This window comes from Lutjanus erythropterus, chromosome 9 (assembly GCF_056507025.1).
Source record: "Lutjanus erythropterus isolate fLutEry1 chromosome 9, fLutEry1.hap2, whole genome shotgun sequence".
Lineage (NCBI taxonomy): Eukaryota > Metazoa > Chordata > Actinopteri > Lutjaniformes > Lutjanidae > Lutjanus > Lutjanus erythropterus.
This window is the reverse complement of record NC_139325.1, coordinates 33,530,104-33,549,974: the sequence shown is the minus strand read 5'-3', so window position 1 is coordinate 33,549,974 and position 19,871 is coordinate 33,530,104. Positions and strand designations below refer to the sequence as shown.

The following is a 19,871-nucleotide window of genomic DNA, read 5'->3' as shown; positions in this document are numbered from 1 at the left end:
TACCAGCAAAAAAAAACAAACCTGTCAGCAGTGGTCGTCTTATTTTGACCAGCGAATGTGTACGTTTTGAAAAGCATTGTATTTTATGTCTACATCTGCCAGAGGGTGGTCATGATAAGAGTATGTATAATAATAATAATGATTCCATCACAGGAGAGACCTGATGTTCGCTGCAATCATGCGAAAGAAAATCTCATCAGCATGAGCAAAAATGAGTTAGAAAATATTTGATCTCTGCAAAAATCCAATATTGTGCATCGCTGTTGGGAACCATTCCTTTTCATGTAAGAAAGACCTCATTCATGTTTGTCTTTGTCCGTCAAGAAAACTCCTAAATCCAAATCTTCTGTAGTCGAACACTTCAAGATGTGTAAACTTGACCGATGTACAGCTTGTAGTTGATACTGTCAATATATGATGGTTTACAAATCTTGTTTACAAGCTAAAGCAACTGTATATTAACAGATGTAATATATGTTATAATCACTATTTTGTATGATTTTATATCGGCAGGATTAAGGAAATGAAGGGTATATAAATGCAGTTATGCTTTTATTACATTCACTGTTTTTTCTTTATAAGCTGAGTTCATGTGAACATCTGTGAGCAAAAAAATGAGCTCAGAATGTTTACACAAACTAAAATGTGAATAAAAATGCCACTGCAACAATCTCTTCAACTTTTAAGTGGACATCATAAGAGCACACACTCACACGCCCAGTAACAGGTATTGTTTATTGGTAGTACTGCATACATGTACACAGAGCACTTCCACTCAGCCCTTGAGGGAGCAAACCATGAGGAATACCTATTTTCAGGTAGTTAAGTTGATTAAAGCTACTAAAACTATATCGTATTCATGAAAAAATAATTTTGATTGTAGTACAAAATGGAAAAGATACAAAACTAAACTTTTAATAACTGGTAAAATGAGCTAATTGAAACAAACCAGGCTTGTTTGAGTGTCCTTCACTCGATGTGATTGGAGCCTGGATTGAACATCTATGGTAAAATAACAAATAACTACTAAAAGACTGAAATATTTAAAAGAAGTGGACTGTTGCTGACATCACTCCAAATCATGTAACCACTAACATTAAAGCACCGTTTGAAATACAGCAAGAAGGCAACGTTTCTTTTTTTTTTTTTAAACGCACTGTCCTAGCTAGAAGACCTAGCACCGATTACTGCAGACGTGCAGATTTGCACAGTTTCACAAAAGTATACATAGAAAAGGCCTCTACTCACAGCGACAGAAAAAAAACTGACGAACACTACTGACATGGATACTTCCTGCTGCCCATGCTCACCACTCACACATAAACAGTATACATACATGTTGTAGCACATTCAATGTCCAGAAAGCGAACCGTCCGTCCCTGTGTCTCGTCATGATTGATGGTGCACCATTGCTCTGTAAAAACTCTCCTCGCCGTCCTCCGTAGATCTCAGTCTTATCTTATTAAAAGAGGAGCGGGCCCAGGTATTGATTCCTGTGAGAAGCCATCGATGAGAAAACGATCCCGCCGTCCCTCCGCAGCAGCGACAGCATCACTCACGCAGGGTGTTGATGGAGGCACAGATCTTGAGGGCAGGGCCCAGCTTGATGTTCATGGTGGAGATGAGATGGTCCTCTCGCAGGAGCAGCAGAGCCTGCCCGTCGATTTCCTGAGACAGGAACTGGGCGGCCAACTCCTCACAGCCTGGACACAAGACGGGAAGACGGCATTCAAGGTTCCTGCACAACTTCACGGTAGATTTTTCAGACCATATTTGGCATCTGAGTACAAATGGCTACATAGAGCCCGACCGATATATCAGCCTGATATGGGCCTATCACAGATATATTGGTATTGGCGTGTTTGTTCACCGATATGCACGAACAGAAGAACATATGATGCAGAAAACAATGCTTGGGGTGATTTAGATTTAGCAGAACTGTTAACATTTATAAGGATGAGAGGAGCCACCCAATGATGTAAATTTTACAACCTGCCCATCATTGACTGACTGTATGAAAATATTCAGCAGCTGACTGATACTGATTGTTTATTTGGCTATATAGTTTATTTGTATTTACTACTTTTTTCTCACTGTTCCTGCCTGTGACCTGGTGGCAGCCATTAAGAATAGCTATCTAGAAATAGCCGATCATCTCACAGATGGTCTCGTTAAATTATGTGGGTCATATTGTGTTTCACAAACTCTGTTCCTCGGCACCCACTTTTGAAAAATTACAAACCATCACGTCCCAATTCACAGTAGGTCTGATCAAAAAAAGATATAGATGGTTAATTTGTACATAAATCAAAGTTCCCATTTCCACATCAACTTAAATTATCCTGATGGTGTTATTGAAAACAAACACAGTTTTTAGCCTCCTTCATAAATGACACAAAATAAGTGCATTTAGGCAAAATTAACTGGCTCTCACTTTTTCCTCTCATCAGTAAAACAATACACATATTTTAAATGCTTTATAAAAGGTGTGGTTCAGATATAAAACTTAAATCTGCAGATTTTCTTCCATAGTCTCTTATCAATTTGTATAAAAAGAGAACAGGGGAAAACACCCACCTTGCAGTGAAGAGATAAACCTGCAGACTTCTTCCACACTCCACTGAGCAGGAGTTGTTGATAGAAAGTTAGCTCCCTCTAGTGGGAGGCTACCAGGAGCTGAGCTTTCAGATGGAGGAGCGCTGTGCCCGGTTCTTGAGCAGGAGTTTGAAGAGCTCGGGGACAGTGAAGGAGAATCGTCCTCCTCCTCTCCTTCTTCCCCGTCGCTGGATACGTCCTCTGAGCGACTGGACTCAGAGTGACACTGCACATGAGAGAGTGGAGATTCAGACACAAAAGCCACTTTACAGAGTAAGTTACACAGCTATTTAATTAAAAAAAAAAAAAAAAGGTTTTCTTTCACCACAGAGTAGGTTTAAGTTGTTTAAAGCTGCGGTGTGTGCAGGTCAGCTGGTCTTATCAAAATACTTGTTATAAGGATGAATTTGATTTGATTTTTTCTTGTGATTTGTTAACAATTAGAAAAATATTAAATATCACTACACATCTTACCTTGACAGGTAGATGCCTGCTTGATATTTTATTACAGGTGTTACTAGAACTGCTCCTGCGAGAGGGGCCTCTTCTCCTAGCAGCGCTCTCGGTGGGTGCTGGAGGAGGTGCCACGCCCGAACCACTTCTCCCTCTGCTCGTCTTGAAGTGTGAGCTGCAGCTCACATTATACCTGTGGATCCAGAGGCACAGTCACTAGGCAGGAAGACATTTCCCAGGTTTTTTGTTCATCCGTGTGCACATATACTTCAGTTTTTACTAATGTGTTATTCGGGTCTACTCAGTAGCACCTCCTGGTATAGTCTTTGACTGGTTCCCTCATTATATATGGTTACCTATCCTCGATGTAAAGCACAGTGGAAGCTGCAGTGGAAGCTGAAGTAAGTCATACCTCTTTGCACAAGTATTTGAACAGAACCTCTTTGATCCTCTGAACTGGCTGGCTGGAGCGAGGCTTCCACAGTACTCACACTTTAACACTGAAGAGGAAAAGTAAAGGAAAAACTTTGTTATTTAGGAAATAATGTCCATGCACACAGATTCATGGTATAATTATTAAAAAATCTAAGTTGTGTCACTACTTACACGTGGGTCCATTCTCTGAGCGGCCAACCAAAGCAAAGTCTCTGTCTTTGAGGAGTCCAGCAACCTGTCACATCAAATAAAAGCCTCACAGTTAGAACTGTCTGACACAGAGAAGTGTACAGCGCATGTATTTTCAAATTAAAGGTGTGATTTAATGTGAAATCTGTGTTATTAAAGCAGGGCACACTTACAGGGAAGGGCTCAGCTCCCTCCTGGATCACAAAGCCCTCTATGAGGTGGGTGAGGACCTGAGGTTTGACCACTGCCTGGGGAACAGGCGCTCTGTCTTTGTCCCCAAGCCCGACTCTTGACAAGGGCAGAGGCAGGGACAGGGTGGGAGGAGAGGGGAAGGCAGCTGCTACAGGAGGAGCTAGTGAGGATCGACAGAAACGGTGAAAATAATCAGCCAGAGTTTGCAGACATACAGTAACACATTTTAAGTATCACTCCTACTTACGTATGCTTGATTTAGAGACAATAAAATGACAAACCTGAGTCCTTTGTAGGAGCAGGGGATAAGGGAGGAGCAGAATCTTTCATGACTGCAGAGTCTGAAGATTCTGTTGCCATCTCATTTGGTGCATCACAGTCAGATTTCCTCTTCAGAGAGCCAATGGCAGGCTTTATCTAATAATGTGAGAAAAAAGTAGGAGTTACTGTCATAAGCTGTTGAAACCCGATTGTTATTCTTAGGAAGTGTCAGTGTCAAATCCATGGATCAAAGTCAATTTTAGTGCTAAGACCTTTGTTGTTGCTATTTTTTTAAAGGACACAAAGGCCAAATGCAAGAGCAGCAATGCCATCAAATAAAACAATGATTTAAAACAAACAATGAAGTCCATGGATTTGATTTATATTCAGTTTTATCCTAATTTGTTAATGTTCGGTATAGGAGCTTGGAAGTCTGTCAGTCTATATAGAGTCTATAGATTTAGTAACTTTTTGTAAAATAATGAGAAACTTTCTCAGAATAGTCACTGAATAATAATGAGAAAGTTTCACATTATGACGACTTACAGCATCTTTTTTTCTATCACAATGGCAGTAATGGGCTTCACAGAGAGAAGAGGAGAGGAGATGAGCGTATAATGCACGGATCTGTCTGTTTGTCTCTGTTAACAGAGACTCCAGTCTGCAGTGAAAACCACAGAATTGGAGTGTAACATCAGGCTTCACGATCAAGGAAAGATTATACCACATCAACACTTCTGTCCGTTTTCACAAGTCCTTTTCTTGCTCTTATTTTCCAGTAGTTCATACCAGGGTTAAAATCTAACTCAACACAGCTTTTCACTTGATGTTGCTCAATTAGAATCTCAATAAAAGACACCGGTGTCTAAAAACGGCAGAGGAGAAAACTGTAAAATCTGCTGGAACAGTGCAGGTGGAGCCTCAATGCTACTGTGGCTGGGCAGAGCATTTTTTTGAGGGGGCACAGTGGCAGTGAAATTCCTGCCCTGAACTGACATTTATTTTATGGAAATGATCACTTCTTTTCTCCATCTTAATACAAATGTGCTTATTAAATTCAGAAACAAGTGGGCCAGTGTCACTAAGTACATCCAGTCAGTGGTTGATCTTACCATGGCACTGTTGCTGGAGACTGCATTCACATTAATACCAGCCGTACCTTCTGGGCCTGTGCTGCTTCGTACCTGTGCCAGAGCCACAGTCTGTGCGTTTCCTGCTAAGCCCTGTCTGGCTCCTACAAGCTGCACAGGGATGTGGGGAGTGTTGTGCCCCGCAGCGGTGGCCTGGCTGTTGCTAGGTGGTGCTGGGAGAATGGGAGGTGGGTGTCGAGGAGGCAGCTGCACAGGTAAGCGGTGTCCTTGAGCCGTCTTGGGCTGGATTGGCACAGGACCTTTGTCCGCAGTCGTGCTGGCCTGTTGTAAGGGCTGCACCACCAGAGTCTGCGTGTTAACATTAGCTTTCGGGGCCACTGAGCCAATGGAATAGCCCTGGGTGGTGGTAGGAACCTTTGAGGTGGGCACCAGGATCACGGGCGCAGCAGAGGAGGACAGGAGAAGTTGCGAGAGAGGGAGTGCTGGTGAGGAAGTGGAGGAAGGAGGGACAGAAGCAGCAGGAGTAACAGTCATGGCGGCCTGGTTTCCAGTCTTTACAGTCATAGTGCTGGCGGTGGACTGCTGGGTGAAGTTGGTTTTGGCCAGTTGTTGTTGTTGCTGTTGTGGTTGCACTTGCTGCTGCTGGGCTGTCTGAGCAAAAGCCTGCTGCTGCTGCTGTTGACCGAGAGGAAAGCTGGCCACATCTTTCCTCTCTGGAAGCTCAGACTTGACAGCAACTGCTCTGGAAGCGCAGTGTAGAGCCAGATTCTGCACCTGGAAGATACAAAAAAAGGAGTTGATCGTCCTATGACAATAATATCTCTTAAAACTATCACATATCTATGAGTGTATGACTTTAAAGTATTTAAATGGGGTTGTAGGTGGTACTTATGAATAGTCAGTATATTAACTACAGTAGATGGAAACTGGCATTCCCCCACTTTGGAGAACCAGAGGAGTACCAGCACAGAAACTAAGCAATGTACTGCTGTGGACAGGGTCAGCAACAAAACAAAAAAGTCAGCCTCCCAAAAATCAGTTTATGTGTACACTTTATTATGAATATTTTCACTGCTTTTACTTGCTGTCAGAGCATTTTCCAATTGGAAACTTTCATTATGCAAGCCAGAAATCTCTTTCTCCCAAACAGCCAGACTCCTTAAAGAAAAAGCACAATTTTATTTAGCATGCTGATCTTCATCTACTGTAGTTAAAACACTGGCTATCCAGAAGTAGGGTTACATACAACCCCACTTTAAATAATCTGAACGATAGCTCAGACTTCACATCACAGGTAGGTAGTGTTTCTCAAACCTGATCATTGTCAGACTGGGCAGTGGCAGTGGTGGGAGCAACTTCATGCTGCTGCTGTTGTTGTTGCTGCTGCTGCTGTTGTTGTTGTTGTTGTTGCTGCTGCTGTTGTTGTTGTTGTTGTTGTTGCTGCTGCTGTTGTTGTTGTTGCTGTGGCTGCTGCTGCTGTGGCTGTGTCTGAGCAACTGTTGCTACAGTGGCTGTTGCTGTACCACCAGGCATGAAGATGAGCTGAGAGGCAAGGGGAGCCCTGAGAGAGCGGTTGACCTATGTAAGGAGCAAGACAGATGATCAACCTTGTAAACAGCAAAAATTTCAATGAATGTTAAGTGCAAACTTTTAAATGCACTTCCAAGAACTGATACAGTATTGCTGGTTCTCTTGAGAACTTCTCCTCTATTGATGGAGTTCAGTTTATGTACGTTTTATCTTGTGTATAGTTATAATGGCTATTACTGTACATTTAATTGATTATTATACTAAAATGGACACAATCAACACAATCATTTTAACTCACTCTAAGATACATCTGTCCCTGTCCTGCAGAGTTCCCACCCAGCAACACCGACTGGTTCAGAGCTGTTGTTGTTGCAGAAGTGGCCGGGCCGTGGGGACGGGGGTTGGTCATGGTACCTCCTGGAGATGTGGTGCTTAGGTTGACCTGAGAAGAACAGAAAATTGTATATTTTTAATAAAACCTACCTTACCATTTCAAAAACTATCTGTGTAATTCATAACTCAAACAACAATTGATATAAAAACTTACGGTGGTGGTCGCCTGGGACATGCTGTTACTTGGGGTACTGGACTGACGACTAGCTGCAAGTGTTGCCTTTAAAGAGAGAAATGAAATGGATTGGTGATGTAATGCTTCTGCTTACCATTTCTTTGTACTGCAGGTCTGACACCGTCTGGTTAGTTGATCAATTGGTTGGTTGTCATTTTTTTTGTCCGACTGAATTCTAATTGGTGCTTCATAACCCATTATTTTCAGGGGCAGGAGGGACATGCCGAAATGAAGTATTTTATTTTCAAGCCACAGGCTATAGTTTTGGAAATTACATTCATTGATTATAAAGAAAAATAATATTCACCTATATTTTACTTAACAAATATGTTTCTGATTCAAAAATTGTGAGACAGGAAGTCAAAACACCCCCATTTTTGCACCTTTGTTGTGCACTGAGTTGTGTTGTTACTGACTGTTGTTTTCCTGGCATAACTGTGGTTACCTGTTGCACAGCAGCCAGGTTGTGGAGTTGGGCATTGCTGATCTGCTGCTGCAGCATGAGCTGCTGGAAGTACTGAGCTGCATTTGGCTGTCTTTGCAGCGCTTGGAGAGCCTAAACAAAACAAAAAAACAAACAAACACACACATTGTTTTAAGACTCATCCAAAAGTCTATGCATTTATATATTGTTTAGTCTGTTAATTACATCTGCACAGTTGTTTTGCACACTACTTTATACTCACCTGTACAGCCTGTCTCTCATATAGAGACATGTGGGCTATCTGAGGTGCACGAGAGTTCCCGCTAGTCTGAGGATTTCCATTGGTGGCGCCTGTGTTTTGGTCTTCACCTCCAGCATCCATATTTGCTGCCCAGAACAAACAGGCCAGTTATGACATAACACTATTGTTGTATACTAGGGATGTAGCAATACCAAAGATACCACAACAAACAGTCCATGATACAATAAATTTGCAGTGATATTAAAGAACAAAGAAAAATTAATGCTTGAAAAATATCCTTCATTAAATAATGAATCTGATATGTGCAGCATTTTCTTTGTTTTTCCTTTAAGTTAAAGTTCCTTCTTTAAAAAAATTAAAGTAGCCACAATAACCTAAGGTAGGTAGGTAGTAATCATTCTAAAAACTAAAATAATGTATTATAAAAAATTAACCATGTAATGTCATGGTAGAAACTGTCATAATCCAGTTTGGCATTAAGACATTTCTATTGCAATACTCAATTTATTGTTATATCCCAATGGTATACTCACTAAATATGTATTTTACTTACAAGACTTAACTGCATGAAGATCTAATGAACAGGCAATAAAAAGGAATAAAACAACTTAAATATGTGTAGATATGAAAACTCGAATCATCAGTTACTAGCTGAAGTAGATTACAAATCACAACAAATACATTATTTGTATTCAACCTGATCTGAGGAGAACACCCTCAAAACACGGATTGTTTTTTACCAGACCTACAGAGTGTTTTTCTTTCTCAGGGCCCATAAATCACAGCTTGCTACACCCCTGTACATACAGCAGCTCTAACTAACCTCCACACGAGCTTGGCGGATGTTAACACTATCACACTAATAATCACGGCGAGCAAGAAACATTGTGGTATTTTCATTAGCAGACCAGCTGTCAACATGAATAATGACTGCGACAGAAAGGACACCATGAAGGAAAACACTAAGTTAGAAAGAAGCTAGCAGCTGTGGCTAACTACAATGGACCAACCGCTAGTTAGCTAACCTATCTGTAAACAAAACTCTGACCTATCGTAAATAAAACGCACTGATGTTAGTAACCGGGATAGAAAAAAGGACGAGTGCAGAAATAGTAAATAAGAGTGTAAAAAAGGTTAGTTTGGCGCTAACATTACTAGAAAAGGTGCAGCGTTAGTTCAACATACACAGGCTAACTAAGTAGCTATGCTAACTAGCTGCTGACTGCAGGCAGAAAGCTGGCAACTAGCTGGTTATCACCCGTGCAAGAAGAAGTGTTATTTCGGCGTGCTTGTGTGTTTACCTCTGATTGGCACTTCTGTCCCTTTCACAGTTAAAAGCAGTCAAGTTTTGTTGCGATCTTGGTTTTACCTACAAACACCGAGAGCCCCTTTCAGGGTTTTTGCCTCCAACAAAACCCCGCCCCTCACAAGCGGTCCTTTTTCTTCTTCTTCTTCTTTGTTGAAGTTGGCGGCTGGAAAACCAACGTTACAGGGCGATGCAGCCCCCCACTGTATCTGTGTGTGTGTAGATAAAATATGATGTGATCCTCAGTAATAAATAAACAATATCAGGCTTCTATCCAGGGGTGGAAGTAACTAATTACAAATACTCAAATTACTGTAATTAATCAGTTTTTGGGGTACTTGTACCTTTATAAGTACATTTTCAAGTCTGTACCTTAACTCATAATTAAGAACTCATTACAAGGTGTAATCTACTTAGATACTTTTAAAATCATACGGAGTACTGAGTACAATTTGAATTAATATCCACACCTTTCACCTGCATTTTCAATCAGGTGATCTGGTCACATATGAATGATGAAAACGAAAAACAAAACAAAATGCTGCAGCAGCACACATTCAGAGTAATGGTCTTAATAATTAATCATTAATCAATTAATTGCCATTAAGAATCTAACCAATTAAAAATGGATATTTAATTCATTTATTAATGGCAGTCACTGGACCTCATTCGACACAGTTTTGTCTGATGGAGCCATTTGTTAAATTAGAAATCTTAAACTTCAAGCATTGAAAAAGTGTTTTTTTTTTTATATTTGAATTAATGTTTTAGATATCTGTGGGAAAGAACCAGAGCACCTGGAGGAAACCCCACGCTGACACAGGGAGAACATGCAAACTCTACACATGTGAGGCTTCAGTGCAAACCGCCAAAGCCACTCTGCTGCTGTGCATTTACATGATTGATCTACCAAAATCTGAGAAAAGGATGAATCTCCTTTCTACAATAAAGGACAAGTACTAAGAGATGCTATATCTAAGTACAGGAGTAAAGAAATGTCTAAATCATGTCTTTTAGAAGCAATGACCTTTAACCTTTGTTTGTGCTGCAGGAAGAATTTCTGCAGCTTTTGGTATCTAAGAGGTAAAAGCTTGATATCTTGACCATCTTGCTTTGAGTAAAGATATAATGATGGATACTGCTGCAGTAGAAGTACCTGTGATTCAGAAACATCTGCATCAAAAACTTGCAATGGTATCTTGGAAGAAATAGCTTGCTTGTACTGCACAAAAAATTGTGCAGTTTTGGATAGTAACAAAGAGGTACCCACTTGAAATGTTGACCAGCTTGCTTTCCAAAGAAAAGATGTGATGGTGGATGCTGCTGTGGGGAATGTAGCTGGGATTCTTGATGTTGCCAGAGAAGCAACAGAAATTTGTGAAAAAAAAACTGGACCATTTGCTCATACTGCAGAAAGATGTGCCATTTTTATTCATAACAGAGAGGTACCTGCTTGAATTCTTGACCATCTTGCTATCCAAAGCACAGATCTAGGATTCATGATCTTGTCACAGAGGCAGACACAGCAGGAGTTTGTGCTTGTGGTGGGAGACAAATAGGCGTAACGACTGCGATGGGCTTGGAAAGAACACCTGAAAGTGTCGCTGGCGCCTTGGGAAAAGCAGCTGTTTGTCCCCCGGGACAGGAAAGCACCGTTCCAGTAACAGCAGCACCTGCGACACCAGCAGCAGTTTCCCCGCGTGTCCTGGAAAATGGCCTGCTGGCTGGAGCATCCTGACGGTTGAGTGGTGTTTTAGTATCTGACCGAAGTTCATCACTCTGGTTTCTGACCTGACTGTGTTTTGTCTGGGCCGCAGCAGACCCGTCTTCCAGCACTGATCCAAAGTAAACAGGTGTTGGGATCGGCGGTCGGGTCGATCTCACACCGGCACACCTGAAGAGGCCTCTGGCGGTTGTGGTAACGAGTCTACCAGCAGCGAGACCTGGGTTGAGGATGGACATTTTTGTCACAGAGATGAAGAAATTGATGGTTTCCTGTTTGATTCCACTGGTTTAAAGTCCACTTGAGACAAAGTCGATCTGTTGCCCTGCGTTCCTCCTCACTGGTAAACTAGCTGTGGTTAAAATTACCTCTAAACTACCTGTTTTTAACCGCCCTGTCACGTCACAGCTGCGTTCCAGATTAAACGTTTTGTTGCGACGTCACACGACGTTCCATGCGCACGTTTTTTCAATTTTCAGATTCACATAGAAAACAAGACAGACAAGTGTTTTTTTTTTTTGTTTTTTTACAGTCGCTCGCTGCACAGAAAATAACAAATAAACGAAAAGACTAAAAAAACAATATAGCGTTGAAAATGAATATCGGATATAATTACATTGTCCCGTTGAAATAAGCAGATAAAAGTCTCATTGAAATTAAAACATCTTTTTCAGGACGGGTGTGACCACGAGGACAGCATTCAAACATTACAAAGACAAACAGCTCTAAACAGGCTTGGTGAGTAACGGACTGCAAGTTACAGAATTACGTAATCTGGGTACAAAAAAGTAACTGTATTCCATTATAGTTACAAATAAAAAAAAAGTTTCAGTGTATCACAAATGATCAAAGTCTGAAATGTGACTCACTGTCTTGTTTTGAGGACTGTTGTGATGGTTTGGCTATTATTTTTAACCAATACCTACAATCAAGGGTTGATTTTCGGGACAAAATACAACAAATAAGAATTTGCCACGAAGTTGTTACTTTAAAAATAAATAAATAAAAATGTGTTGTGCATGAAATGTTTTTATTAAAACATTTTTACATCCATTAAATCTCCAAAGGTGAGTGCACTTGGGTGTGTACAGAGGTCACCACTACAATGGGCATACATAAACTTCTTTCATATTTTATTTTTGATGGAAACAGAAAACAAACAAAAAAGTCTGTGGCTTGAAATCATCCTTGAACCAAACAGGCTATTGTTTTAATCTAGTGGTTGTTCTTTTCTCTACAACCACGGGTGTAACCATTTCCACCAGATGGTGCTCCAGGATTTGATTTACCAAACTAAGCAAACAAATGTCAGCTGTAACAAACACACACACAAAAAAAGAAGTGACAGAAAAAAACCAAAAACAAACTTAAGTGCTCACACTGACGATAATATAGTAACTTGATTCACAAACTTAAACGTCCAAACACAATTTTTCCATCAAGGTCAAAAATCCCGCTTTAATCCTTCACATCCGACAGTTTGAAATTTCTAAAAATGTTACAAATCTCAGTACTGATATCCTTTACAACCATAATATATTGATAGACAGTGTATAGAAAATTAAGTGCTTTAATTACCACTCTAGTTTCCAAAAGAAGCAAAGCATCAGGCATGCAGCGGCCTGAATATTTGGTCAAAGACAAGTACAATCTACTCTTGCTAAGCAGTGCATCTGGTGTTTGGGTCAGTTTGACTCTAACAGATCAGAGTTTACCCACTATAATGTAGATTATCAAATAGTTTAGCAATTATGAACATTGGTCTTTTGCTGTGAATGTTCACTTATTCTATGAAAATACAAGTACATATACTATATACAGTATACATTGTACTTATTAGAAATTATAAATAGCAGGATTCATATATAAATCTCTTCTGATTTCTCACCACTGTAAAGTAGCATTTATGAGAGACAATTAGTGATTTGACATGTAATTAAGGGGACAGTTCATCCCCAAATCAAAAATACAGATTTTTCCTCTTACCTGTAGTGCTATTTATCAGTCTAGATTGTTTGGTGCGAGTTGCTGAGTTTTGGAGATACCGTGTCTGCCTTCTCTTGAATATAATAGGACTAAATGGCACTCCACATACTGCTCGAAAGAAAGTAGTTCCTGCATGAATCTGCGCACAACGAGGTGCGTGGATTATCTCGAGTAACCGAGTCACGATTTCTGGGTAGAGATGTCACTGTTGAGTTTTTCACTGACATTTTTTGGTGTTTTGAGCACCAGGAGCTGAATGTCACCCAGTTCTGTTATATTTGAGAGTAGGCAGACAGGCAGAAGGCAGAAAATATGTTTTTTGATTTGGGGTGTACTGTTTTTTATTTATTTATTTATTTATTTTAGTTAGATGCTTTGCTTTAGACAGAATTTGTAAGATTAGCACATCAGTTTAATAGCGTTGTTGACCTGTGATGGTTAGTTACTGTCAAGCTCAGATTTCACTCAGGAAGCCGGCAATACTAAACAGTTCAGGAAGATGTCAGCATTGATGTAGAAGCTTTTCCCTATAATGTGGAAGAGAGGGAAAATGCCCAACTAAAAATCAAAATCAGTCAAGCAATGGTTTTTGCAGTGATTTCTACTTGTGCAGCAAGGCTGTAAGCGCAGTCACAGTACGTAAAATTAAACATTTACATTCTCGTATTACGTCCAACTTTCAAAAACAAAACATAAATTGAATAAAGCCAAATGACACAAGCAAAAGCACTTGTGTGTTTTGTAACCTGCCAGCGCACAACCAAGACCCCGGGAAAAAAAGGCTTGCTGCAACTTGCACCGGCTTCACAGAAAAATCAATCATTAGCTAAGCGGAAAAATGTGAGCAATATTATTTCTTTTGAACCACGTTGACCTCCACCTTCTTTACTTCTCCTTTTTGTGCCAGATTTCCATGGAAGAGTTGCTTTTTATTGTCATTTTTTAACCTCAGATGAATCACTCATTTGTTTGACATCAAACAGCTGAATGAAATGAATGGGGCAGGAGGAGGAGACAACTCTGACAGCCCTGTGAGTTAACATGCCCTCTTTACTGACAAGCAGATCACGCAGTAGTTGCTCTAGGCACAAGTCTGGAATAAACACACAAAGTGTCAACAGGCCCTAACCTAAACCAGCACAAGAAAAAACAAGACTTGTGTCTAACAGCAAACATCATCTAACCTGTGAAAGAGTAAACTGTGTCACACAGTGAAACTTTCTGTCCAGTTTCTGACATGTTGAGGTCACATTGGTAGTAAGTGGTCGTCTCTCTCCTCTGGCTCTTCTTCTAAAGGTTCTGCCGTCACTCCTCTGTAAGCGGGGGCTTCCTCACGATTTCGCGACCGGCACACGAAGTCACACCCATCCTGTGAGAGAGGGGGTAAGGTTTCTTATGAATTTCCAAAAGTCACACGAGCCTGAATGTCTCATGACGTTACTTCTGAACCGCTCCAGGCTTACCGCTGTCAGATTGCCAACCTCCACCCAAAAAGCATAATTTGGAAACTGCTCCATCCCTTTGGCTCCAACAATGAGTCGCTGGTAGAGGAAACCTCCAATAAGGTAAACGGCCAGAAGACAGACCGCACTGTAAGAAGAGAGGACTTATGATCACCAATTTATGTAGAATATTATCCATCCATATGATAACCTCTAATACTTTATGCTTTAAAGGGATAGTTTGGATTATTTGCGATGTTAAAGTTGTATTACATACTCATCCACACACACCGCATTACCTACAGTAGATACTGTTTTGCACGCTCCCAGTTTGGAGGAGCAGAGAGGAGCATCAACACAGAAGCAAAGTACTGAACTGCTGTGGACAGGGTCAGCAACAAAAGGTGTTTTAGCCACGTAAAAAAGGCCCACCTAAAAAAAGTTTAAATGTATGTTATAGTTAGAATATTTTCAACACTTTATCTTGCTGTCAAACAGACAAGTTTTTAAATGGGAAACTGACAAACCAACCAAACTCCTTATAAATGGTGAAATCAGCTATTGTTTCCCCTCTCATGTCTGTGTTTGCCTGCATGTGTGTTGCTGTTGATCTTGCTTGTGCTTTTGTTGTTGTTTTGCTGTTTACTTGTGGTCTTTTGAACTGTGATTTGCTCTGCTTTTATTACTCTGCCATGTCTGTTTTAACACTGTCTGTATTCTGCTTTTACTATATTTGACTATAATCTGATTGTTTCTTAATTCTCAATTTTTATATTGATTTTAGGCTGCCGACTTTACACCTGGCCAGGGACCACGGATGAAAACTAGCCTTTTGGCCAATTCTGCCATATTTACAGTAGTGTTTATTAATGTGCACTGTCCCTGAGAATTAAATTAGTAAATAAATAAATAACCTCATGAGAACATGGGGGTTTCCAGTCTACTACTGGCTTGATCTGTTAGTTTATTTGCATTATTGGTGACTTTGCTGTTTTAAAAGGATAGTTCAGATTCACCAAAGTCACAAAATAACCCAAACTAACTAACAGATTAGGGCAGTGGTAGACCAACAACTCCTGTTTTCCATGAGGTAAAATTACTGTCAATACTTGGCTCATATAATGTCTGTTTTCTAACAGAAAAGGCTGTCTGACCGAAAGGTAAAGTGGTGAAAATATTCTGAAAATTGTGGATACTTACACTGATATGAATTATTTTAGGTGGACCTTTTATAAAATGGCTATAATACAAAATGTTGTTGACGCTGTCCACAGCAGCTTAGCTTCCACACTGGTGCTCCTCTCTGCTTCTCCAAACTGGGGGCGCACAGACCAACATCTACTGTAAGTAAAACACTGTCAATAAGTACCTCATACAACCCCACTTCCAATTATCTGAACTATCCTTTAAACATTGAGGGGTTTTGTGTCATTACTGAACACTGTCTTCACGCACATGATGAGTAGTATGGAGCCAGTGCTGAGCTGGGACTCAATAACTGGGCACACTGCGCTGGAGTCCAGCTCAAACAGGTAGAAACAGTCCTGGTCCCTTTCCCTGTCCTCCAACACCAACTTCATGTTACCCTGGGAGTGAGATGGAGAGATACAAAGGTGAACAAGCTTGCCAAAAGTATTGATACTTAAATACTTTTAAGGTACCATGTGTTTAAAAAGATTATATATCTGTCCGTATAGAAGACTTGGATTATACCAGATGAGCAGTTTGGAGGCATTTCATGTTTTTTTTTTTACTTTTAAAAACTATTTGGGAGATTCTGCAATGCTGTTTTCCTGTGAAACTCCAGCAGACTTTTGTGGACTCAAAAACTGAACCCAGCCTTCAGTTGGCATGAGGGTGAGTAGATAGTGACTGAATTTTCATTTTTGGGTGAATTATCCCTTTAACTAGGAAATCACACTGGGATTAAAATCCTAGGCAAACTGGGTCGAATAGCAGAGTGTTACACGTAACAGGAGCAAGAAACTCATAATAACAACAATAGTACCACAGAAAATACATCATATAAAAACACTGCCTATAAAAATGAAAAATAACGATCTATATTAAGTTAAAAAAAAAAAAAAAGTCTTTACACCGCAGCATATCAGACAACATATGGGCCTGTTCTGAAACAGACGGTACAATATAGCTGTGATATGCTGCCATTTGTGTGATTTAAGATGACAGTTGTTTTGCAAAAATGAAAACATCTGGCTTATGTCAGTAGGAAATCTGCCAGATGATCTTATTGACTAAAATGTACCAACGTCGTAAAACGATGGACGACCATCCTAATGAGCTGCAGAAGATGCAGTGATGGGTGTTAGCTAGGATTATCTCTGTGATAACTGGTGAAAGCCCTGTGTCATAGTGTTATAAACCAGCGTGTAGTGTTTGTGGATACTTAAAGACGCCTTTCTTGACCAGATGTCTTCTGTAATCTGGTTCCTGCAGCAGCATGTCCTCACCAACAAATGCCTCACTTTTTTTTTTTTTAAAACCACAGTGCCATTTTTCGTTTTAACACTTGATAAATTAATATTTCTTTTCTCAAATCTGGTGACCTTACCGCGTCAATTTTCCTGCTGCAAGAGATCATCATTATGGCTTTCCTCTTTTCCTTGTTGCAGTGCGTGTCATAAGTGTCACCGTTTGTGTAGATCAACATCACCCAGTCACCTGCAGTAAAGTGTAAATACACTCGATGTTGACTGATCATATATGAAATGCTACCCCTTGTTTAGACGTAATTCAAGAATGAACAGTTTGTCTCAAAACAGTGCAGAGATAGTTATCATTTGCACACGTGCCGCAAAAATTCAAAACAAAGCAGGACACCTACTTCCTCCTATGGCCTGTGTTGAATTAACCGAATTACTGCCAATCACTGTTGGTTTCTCTTCCACGTTCTTGTCGTTCTTCTGAATAACCCCGGCTCCCGAGATCCCCCCTGCATCACCACACAACTGGAACACATATGTGTAACTGTCGCCTCCACTCGTGGTCTGTACTGTAAAGCTGTCAACATGGGAACAAAAAGGACAGGAGATAATTAACGATATGTGAGACGGATGTGGTGACAGAATGCCTGTCATGGCTGGCCTGCGTGGTCAACTGAGGCTGATTTTCTGATGACAGGTGATCCAAAAATAACATGACATCATATCGATGGCACTGAATGAGCAGGTACACGCTTCTTACTTCTTCTGGGTGAGTGGCTCTAGTCGTTTGAGGACTTTCCCCTCTGAGTCAGACTTAGACAGCAGTTTGCAGCTCTTGGCGCTGTCAGCGGCGTACACCCCACTCCCACAGAGGACCAGCTGAACAGCCACGGTCCACACCAGGAAGGAGTGTTCACCTTGACTGTTGATCACCTGCCAAAATAAATAAGTAAATAAATTATTAACTCTACCTTTCAAAATGATATTTTCTTGCAAGTAATAATGTCTGAGAATTAAAGAAACAAATGAACTCAAAACCAATATTTTTGAAACTTTATGGTAATATTAGATTTCAGCGTGATAAATTCCTTGATTTATCAGGTTTTTACTCACTTATTTTCCAGATAATACACTTTATCAGTCGGGATACACAATAAATATTGGGGCCAATAAATTATAGGCCAAAAACAGGAAGTGTATATTTATAAAAGCCAGGCAAAAGCCAAAGTTGTTTTGCTTTTTTGTTTGTACAGCATTTTTAAAAAAAAACAAACAAAAACAAAGTAAACCCGCTGTATATCTAACCATTTCATTCATTCAAAGTTTAAAATTTATTATTTAACTATGATGTAACAATAAAATCTCACATAAGAGCATGAAGCATGCTAAGATAACACGAACACAGCTTATACTGTTATTGTGAAATATCCCTAAAATATGTTGTGTAGTTTTCAGTCATAAGTTTATTCAATGATACAGAAGAGATCCCTGAAGAGAAAAGGTTGTAATTATTAGAAATGATCAGTTATTTTATGGGTATCGTCCATCTGAAAAAAAAAAAAAATCATGCATCCCTATACTTAATCATCACTTATTAGTTAGACTAAGAAAGAGGGTTTAATCCATATGTCTCACCCTCATGTAAGATAATTCAAAACTAAGAGGTATGATAAATTGCATATCTCCTATTCACTGTAAGCAACTTCCTCAATAAAAAATACAACTAGGAGAAAAGGACCGGCCCATTTCTTGGAAAATATATGTTAAGTGTAGGCCACCATGCCCAAGGACAGAAAAAAAGAATACGATCCATATCAGCTAATCGTGTAGTTTGAATATTTAAACCTTCGTTAAATATACAGTATGTTCATGCAAGATGTCTGTTCATCCGCGCATGAGGCAATAAGTTTTCATAAGGAAACTCAGTCAGTTGAAACCCCCAATCTGAAAGGCTTAACAGAGTCAAACTTTTGGCTGCATCGTGCACCTACCTTCATGGCTTCTTCCTCTGAAGATTAGTGTGAAAATCTTCTTTGTTATTTACAGTTTTACAGACAAATTGACAGTTGATGAGCTTCCTCACGCTAACGTCGCTTCCTGGTTCACTTGTTCAACAATAAAGCTGTTGTTCTGTGGTTGCAGATAAAATTAAGTGAATCTGCATGCAGTCAGGAGTTTAAAATTAATGTTGTTAGCTGCACGCTTGTCCGTCTTGGCTGATAAACGCGCTTTTCCTCAAAATGTGTGAAGTATCATTCCAGACGCTAACAGGCTACTGATAAACAGGGTCGTGCTAGACAGGAACCCCTGATTTACGAAACTCTCGCGAGATTTGTATACGTTTATTTATTGTGCGCGCTGTACAAACTCATTTTTTTATAGATTGCGATAACGCTGTGGGTAAGATTGGGGTATGTTCAAAGACAGAAAACACTTGGTTAAGATTGGGGAACATCGCTCACAAATATCACTCTCGCGAGATCTTTCGCGGCTCGGGGGTTCCCTTCTAGACGCAAACGCCAAACAGCAGCGGAGTGCGGAAGTGAAACTAAACACACGCACGCATGTGACCGTCCAAATGAAGCGCGACCAATGAGCGGCAGCTGAGTTCCCTCATACCTTCATCACGTGATCAGAGACTTCATCGTTCAGTTGGAAAGGATAGAAAAATAATCAAATATGGCATGACCACGATTTTGTTCCCCTGTCAGCGTTATACAAACAGCAACTCTTTATACATCAGTTAAGATGCATCTCCAAATTCAACCAGATTTTTCCGGTCAAGTAAGTGCAGTAATTTAAAGAATACTACTGACTTTTGTGACCCCTGACCTTTAGCCCCAGCGCCACCGGCAGGTCAAAAGTTTCAGTTATCCTGAGAAATTATGTACCTGTTGGATTAGCACAAAATACCATAGAATTTTATTTTATCTTTCATTTATAATCTTTTAGTCTTTAATAAAAACTTTA

General features: G+C 40.1%; 2 protein-coding genes across 3 annotated transcripts; both read right to left on the bottom strand.

The window, feature by feature from the left end:
• Positions 1 to 716: 716 nt before the first annotated feature.
• phc1 (polyhomeotic homolog 1) lies at positions 717 to 9,449 on the bottom strand. Of its 2 annotated transcripts, none has more exons than XM_084727217.1 (14): positions 9,302 to 9,449; positions 8,001 to 8,125; positions 7,760 to 7,870; positions 7,294 to 7,359; positions 7,045 to 7,188; positions 6,531 to 6,794; positions 5,238 to 5,990; positions 4,146 to 4,281; positions 3,846 to 4,024; positions 3,655 to 3,718; positions 3,461 to 3,548; positions 3,070 to 3,241; positions 2,578 to 2,821; positions 717 to 1,703 (listed from the first exon to the last, which is right to left on the bottom strand). In XM_084727217.1, the coding sequence occupies exons 2-14, from the start codon at positions 8,118 to 8,120 to the stop codon at positions 1,552 to 1,554; spliced, it is 2,493 nt and encodes an 830-aa protein (XP_084583343.1). In that variant the 5' UTR covers positions 8,121 to 8,125; positions 9,302 to 9,449; the 3' UTR covers positions 717 to 1,551. The 2 variants fall into 2 exon arrangements, with proteins under 2 accessions (XP_084583343.1, XP_084583344.1); XM_084727218.1 differs by having other exon boundaries at positions 5,310 to 5,990.
• A 2,593-nt stretch (positions 9,450 to 12,042) lies between these two features.
• m6pr (mannose-6-phosphate receptor (cation dependent)) lies at positions 12,043 to 19,435 on the bottom strand. Its single transcript, XM_084727216.1, has 7 exons — positions 18,893 to 19,435; positions 17,662 to 17,834; positions 17,303 to 17,478; positions 17,030 to 17,139; positions 15,913 to 16,043; positions 14,479 to 14,605; positions 12,043 to 14,384 (listed from the first exon to the last, which is right to left on the bottom strand). Exons 1-7 carry the CDS (start codon positions 18,896 to 18,898, stop codon positions 14,262 to 14,264), a joined length of 846 nt encoding a protein of 281 aa, XP_084583342.1. The 5' UTR covers positions 18,899 to 19,435; the 3' UTR covers positions 12,043 to 14,261.
• Positions 19,436 to 19,871: the final 436 nt, after the last annotated feature.

Bases quoted from the DNA above. Each gene is read 5' to 3' on its own strand.
- phc1 (XM_084727217.1), bottom strand. From the start codon at position 8,120: ATGGATGCTGGAGGTGAAGACCAAAACACAGGCGCCACCAATGGAAAT. The intron at 6,795-7,044 runs GTGAGTTAAAAT...CTCCTTACATAG, and splicing joins AGGGACAGATGTATCTTAGA to GTCAACCGCTCTCTCAGGGC. The intron at 2,822-3,069 runs GTAAGATGTGTA...TCTCATGTGCAG, and splicing joins GCAGGCATCTACCTGTCAAG to TGTCACTCTGAGTCCAGTCG.
- m6pr (XM_084727216.1), bottom strand. The intron at 17,140-17,302 runs GTAGGTGTCCTG...ACTTTACTGCAG, and splicing joins AACACAGGCCATAGGAGGAA to GTGACTGGGTGATGTTGATC. The intron at 14,385-14,478 runs GTAAGCCTGGAG...CCTCTCTCACAG, and splicing joins AGGTTGGCAATCTGACAGCG to GATGGGTGTGACTTCGTGTG.